Source organism: Haliaeetus leucocephalus, unplaced genomic scaffold (genome assembly GCF_000737465.1).
Source record: "Haliaeetus leucocephalus isolate CR32 unplaced genomic scaffold, Haliaeetus_leucocephalus-4.0 Scaffold417, whole genome shotgun sequence".
Lineage (NCBI taxonomy): Eukaryota > Metazoa > Chordata > Aves > Accipitriformes > Accipitridae > Haliaeetus > Haliaeetus leucocephalus.
The window spans coordinates 891,304-897,303 of record NW_010972853.1 but is presented as its reverse complement, the minus strand read 5'-3'; the positions used below and the strand labels follow the sequence as shown (position 1 = coordinate 897,303).

General features: G+C 44.3%; 1 protein-coding gene across 1 annotated transcript in view; it reads left to right on the top strand.

Moving 5' to 3' along the window:
• The first annotated feature begins 5,389 nt into the window (after positions 1 to 5,389).
• The window catches only part of SMOC1 (SPARC related modular calcium binding 1), a 91,483-nt gene continuing 90,872 nt past the window's right edge, over positions 5,390 to 6,000 (top strand). Inside the window, exon 1 of the mRNA XM_010574269.1 lies at positions 5,390 to 5,545. Within this exon, the coding sequence (XP_010572571.1) occupies positions 5,390 to 5,545 (156 nt within the window). The remainder of the gene's footprint in view (positions 5,546 to 6,000) is intronic.

Genomic DNA, 6,000 nt, shown 5'->3' with positions numbered 1-6,000 from the left:
TCATTGTAGTGGCTTTTTTGTGAAACAAAGATTGAGAGAGGATGGTGGGGGGAAGGGAGAATCACTGTAGAAAATGAGGTTTCTAGTCTGTAAGGGCAGAAAACTGTCTTGAATTCAACTCGTACAAATACATCTAGAGTTTGCCTGCTTTGTGGTGTGATCCCATATGTTTGCCCAGCCTTCGCCATCCTCAAGCACAGGCTGTGTGCTTTGAACCCATTCTTGTTTGCACAGCTGGGGGCCTGGGGTTGAAACATAAGTGGTGCTTTAACTTAGGCTAGACTCTTCACTTTGCAGGTGGGATGACTCAAGTAATAAAAGTATTACAATATCCTTTTCGTAAGTCCCTCCTGTCTGGGAAGAGTGCTGTGCCCTTCTAAGATTTGTTGGGAAAGCCTTAAGTCTCAGTATAAAACTGTAGGATGCTAGAAAACACCCACACAAAGACTGGGACTTGTTAAGATGCAGGACTTGGAGAAACTTTGGTTTAAAAACATATTCTTAAACCAAAGTTGTCCAGATGCAAGTGAAATACAAACTTGTGAACATTTCCAAAAAGGGAATGTTAAAATAACCAATCTCTTCCTCCCCCTGCCCCAAAACACATGACAGACTTCCCAGGATGCTCACTTCGAAAGCCTTTTTTCACTAGATAGGTTCTGAGGCTGCATGGGCACTTTCAGGACAGAGGCTGGACACCCTCATCAGCTGTTGGGAGTTGTGGTGGTGGTGGTTCTGGCTGGGTGATATCTTTCTGCGCATGGAAGACTGCAAGCCCTGACAGTCCATCTCTGCCAGAGTTTCTAAGGCTTTTAAATTTTCTTTTTGTATTTCTAGAAGCCAAGCATTTTGAGTCTCTGGCTTAGAGCAGGATCTTTGACACCTTTGAGGCCTGCTAGGCTTCTGGTTCCATGGCAGGAAACTTGGCTGAAGTCCCAAACCCATGGTTGAAGTCCTTGCACCCTGTAGGGAACCTGCCATGGGGCTGAGAGTCTGGGACTTGGCTCCAGCTCTGCCTCCAGTATGGGTGGTTGCACCAGTTCAGAGCCTGAAACCAAGGCATAAATCTGTGAGGATGAAACTAGGAGATGTGAAATGATGCTTTCCAATAGCAACAAAAATGTCCAGAAGTTTATAGTCTCCTGTAGTGTATAAAATGGTACAGTTTTCCTGGGGGAGGACTCACTCATTTGTACTTAAGACAGGCCAGTCTGAGTGCTTAGACAAATGGGTGGGTGATCTGTGCCGTATGAGAACATACCTGGATCGATCACTTTTTCCAAAGATGTATTCTAAGGGTCTTCAAACTTGAAGTCTGCCAAAACAGGAGTAAGGCATTGCATGTGCTGTTTTCTTGATCTCTCTATTCCTCAGTTTTGTTAGGCAGCAGTGTGCAGTACTAATCACAAGCAAAGCTGCTAAACAGCAGAGGCACCTCTGGTTTGATTTGTAGTGGACTCTTGTAGATTTGTTTCTTAATAGACTTCCATTTTCTCACGTTCATGTCACTTGTGTCCCGTGCTCCCTCTTTCCCCTGAAGCTTTGCTAAAGCGTGTTACTCTGGTACTGCAATGCCTTGGCCATTTCTCGTTACCTCCATCACAAAGGGCTGTGCTGTTGTTTGTGCTTATAATGTACCCAGATGGTGAATAGAATGAGTGACCACCAAGCTCATTTTCACTTGTGGGGTCAGACCTTTCTCTGCTAAATAACACAAGTGTTCCCAGCTGCTGTGCAGCTGCAGGGAGTCTGCTTTCCTTCACAGGCATTAAAAACCCTTTAATCAGTGTTTGTTGTTTGTCAGCAGTGGTGTTGAGGTGTGGAGAAAAAGAACAGATATGCTTTGTTGGCAAAGTTAACTTCATTCTGACCTCTTATCTTTCCTTTTTCTTTTCAAGTCTGAAGAAGCAGAAAGTAGTTTGGGAAGTGGTTTCTGCAAGCACCTGTGTAAATGTATTTGCTGAAGGAGGCAGTTTATGTCCTTGTACAGATACAACATTTGACATAAAAAGATGCTCTGAGAGCTGCATTGAACTGGAAGCTCTTTAGGGCTGGGACTCAAACTGACTCGTGTAGGAGCTGTGCAGGCTCCCATAATGTAAGCAAATGCTACAAAAATACAAATGCTGTTGTCTAATACTAGTGTTACTTATGTTTATTTTAGTATTGAGTCTACATTCAAGGGATCTCATTTGCAATTTGGTGAATTTTAACATTTCCCTGGAAAATAGGTTGTTCCTGCTAGTTTTTGTGGGTTTTTTTTCTGTGAAGTTTTGGATTGGGGTTTTTTTGTGGGGGGGGTTGTTTTTTTTTTTTTTTTTGTTGTTTTTGTTTGGGGTTTTTTTTGTAGTTCTGCTTTTAATATTTCTCTCTCATGGAGGAAAAAGTAGAGAAAAGAACTGATAAGCCAGTGACACCATCTCCAGTCCTACTTGTTTTGGATGTAGTCTGTTCCAAAACAAATGGGAGCACAGATATCAAGAGGCTTTGGGAATCTCAGAGCTAAGATAATTATTTCCCTCTTCTTTCTAGATGAAGCTTGGAAACCTGTTGGTGCTGCATGTGTTTGCAGGGTTACTTTTTCCGTGAGTCCAGATCTGTTCACATTGCGTGTCTGTGTGTACAGCACCAAGCACCGCTCTATGAGCGTTGATTCTGTTGTTTGCAAAGCCTGTTTGTGCGGGTGTCCTGAAGCTGTTAGGACATCAAGCTTTGATTTGAGCTTCAAGGGTCATGATAGGACATTTGGTGTTAAAGGCAGAATACTTTATCTTGCTACTCTTCCCCTGAAGGGACCAGAGATTCAAGTTATTGCGTTGGCCGTGTCTGGGGAGGGTTGGTAGCCAGGCGTCAGGGCACCCTGTGCACATTGCTCGCAGCCCTCTGCCTGGCTTAGCAGTATCTCCTGCAGTGACCAAGGGACCCTTCTGGAGCAGGGCTGTGCTCCTTGGAAAAGCAGTGCCTGCTTGCCCAAAGTGGGCCTGAAGAACTGCGAATGAGTAACTTACGACTTGTAGTCCTAGCTGTTAAAATGATAGGTTCAAGTGCTCTCCCCATGGGCAGGCACGTATTTTGGCATTCATCCAGTGTTTTTCTTCTTCAGGTGGCTGAGGCTGCTTATAAAGGATAACAGTTGTTGTGCTCTCGGACAGGCAAAATGCTAGAAAGAAAACACTGTGCTGGGCAGGAGGGGATGGACACTCAAACCAGCTAGTGTGTTAAATGTCTCTGGATGGTCCGTGTTGATGATCACTTCTGTAGCATGAATGCTTAACAGCCAAAAATGGGACAAAGAACCATCATTTTATATCTGAAAGCTGGCAGAGCTGCTGAGCAATGACAAGGGCTCTGAGCTACAGTGGAGCAGGTGTCTTACTGTAAGGGGAGTTTTTGAAGCCTTTCAGTAATATCTCCAGGAGATCCAGCCTTTCTGGCAGTGCAGTCTGATCACATGAGAAGAACCCTGATCAGACAGGTATGATCCTGGATCCTTCTGGAAATTAATGCAGACTTTTACAATTATAATCGAGCTGAACAAAGCAAGCACCATCTTGTGCAACTACGTAAACCATAAACTTTTTTGGCAAGGCAGGTGTGGCATCTTCAATTTCTGGAAAGCACCTAACATGCTGTGTGGGCTCCCTACTGTAATCCAAATTACAAATGCTAAAAAGGCTTTGATTTTTTTTTTTTTTTTATAACGTGGTTCTTGGCTTAATTTGGGTAGGCAAGAACTTCATAGACTGCATTGGGGTGCTCTGCATGTTTCCTCAGGCCCTCATAATTAATCAACGCTGAGTTGTTCCTCCCCATCCCTCTGCGAGGAGGCACTGGAGGAAAGCTGTTCCATAGCCTTAGGTTTAGCTCATTTGTCAGCCCTGAGAAGGACTTTCTGTTCTTCAGAGATGTCCCTTCTGGAAGAATGGGCGTTCCTTGCCCGCAAGGCCCCTCTATACTAAGTACAGGCTGCAGAAGGTTTAGGTGAGTTTTCGATAAGTTCGTAATAGGGTTTGAAGCTGGGAACCAGTATTCTAGCCTTTTTGGTGTACCTCTGTGGAACTTGGCTTCTGACACAAGGAATTTGCAAAAAGTTTCATGCCAGTAGCTCAAGCCCTCAAAACTGTGATAAACGGCAGATGCATATGTTCCTTCTAAACCAGAATGGCTTCTGTGTTTAACTGAATACTTAATCGCTGTATGTGCACCATACTGTGCTATCAGGCAGCTCTGCTTTTAAAGTCTGTTTATACAGACAGAAGAAAAGCCTTGCAAGTCTTTCAGGGTCTCTTACATCACACACCGGGAGGAAGCTTCAGCATCTTCAGCCTGCTGCTTTTTGCTGTATGTTTACAGTCACTGGTGATCTTTGCACCTCGGAGGCTACAGAAAGGCACTGCTGTAGCCAGAGCAATTCCAAACTAACTTGTGATAGTCCAATCCCTGACAAAAACTGGGCAAAAATCTGGTCCAGCTTTACAGTGTTTTTATAGTCTAGTCCAGGTCTCTATAAACCATTTAAAACTGCCTGCAGGTTTAAATTTTCCAATTTCCCCTTTGGAACAGGTGTTGCCAGGTTATAGAAAGTGTTGCAGAAAAGGAACAAAAACATTTTAAAAACTCTGTGCTGTTACAAATTTTGGCAAGTCGCTGACAGATGAGATTTTTAAAAAAAGTTTGCCCCACTGAAATTAAAACAAGTGCAGACCTTGCTTACTTTTCCCAGCTGTCATGTTTAAATAGGGTTTTTAGTAATGCATGAGTCTTCAAAAGATCCAGCAGTACAGAGCTAATATGTTTTTATATGAAAATATGCAACTTCTCAATTGTTTTTCATCTCATTTAATTGGGGAGAGAAAGGGGGTGAAGAATTTTTTTTAAATGCCAAAAAACAAATTTCAGAGATGCGTGTTCTTGGAGTGGTTAAAAACCAACCCAAACTAGGCTTCAGGCAATGTTTTTTCAACAGCTTTAACCTCAAAGCATAGAGCAGACAGCTTTGTAGGCAACTGTAACACCAAGGTGATTATGGCAATGACTCACACTTCCCTGTAAGGCATCCAGCTATCAACACACTTGGAGAGCCGTGGCTTTGTGCATGCAGGCAGGGTGTCAGTCAGTGCCCACTTGCCAGCCAGCTCTGAACTGCTGAGCTCATAACTGCTTTGACAGCGAGCTGGGATATTGGTGTATTAGAGAGCAACTCTGGTCCCCCCAGGCTTGTGAGGTGGGAGCTTGGGAAGGGGAAGTGCAAGGCAGCTTTAACTTCCCTTTTCTTTGCTTGATCCTCGTGGGTCTTGTTTCAAGAGTCCCCTGAAATCTTCCTGTGAGCGGGTAGTTGGGTTTGGGTAATAGTTAAAGGTCTGACTGACTAACCGGTAAGCAGGGTAGCATGAGAAGTGAAAAGGGCTGCTACTATCACGTCCTGCCGAAACTCTATGCCAATGGTTATGTGAAGAGGACTGGCAGTCGGCATGTGCAGGAGGGCAGTATGAATTTGGGAAAGACACCTCGGTGTCTCTATAGGCAGCTTAGAATACAGCTGAGGGTACAACAGTAAACTACTGCCAGATGTTGGGATTTGCAGGGAACAGGCAGACAGAAAACAGGGACTCGTTCATGCGCACTGTGGGTTTCCCCATCTCCAAAAGATAAGGCAGAAGCCAGGCTGTCTTCAGAGAAGGGAAACAGCAGCTGATCGTGGTACGGAGGAGGTCTTCTGGGAGAGGAATTGAGAGACTGGGGTTGCTCACGTTGAGAGACTGACAAGGAGTGCCATGTTTATATAAAACAGGCTGCATCCAAACTGAATGCTTGGGAAGAAGAGGTATTCAGAAAGATGACAAATTCAAACTTCTGAAAGGAAATACCTTTTCACATAGCGTGCAATTAGATTGTGGGATGCATGGAATGCAGTTGCCAGCTGGGCAGGATGTCATTGGGAAGGAACAATATGTGGCTTTGGGAGTGTGCAGGTATGCTGTTGCAGGTGGTATCCACGGA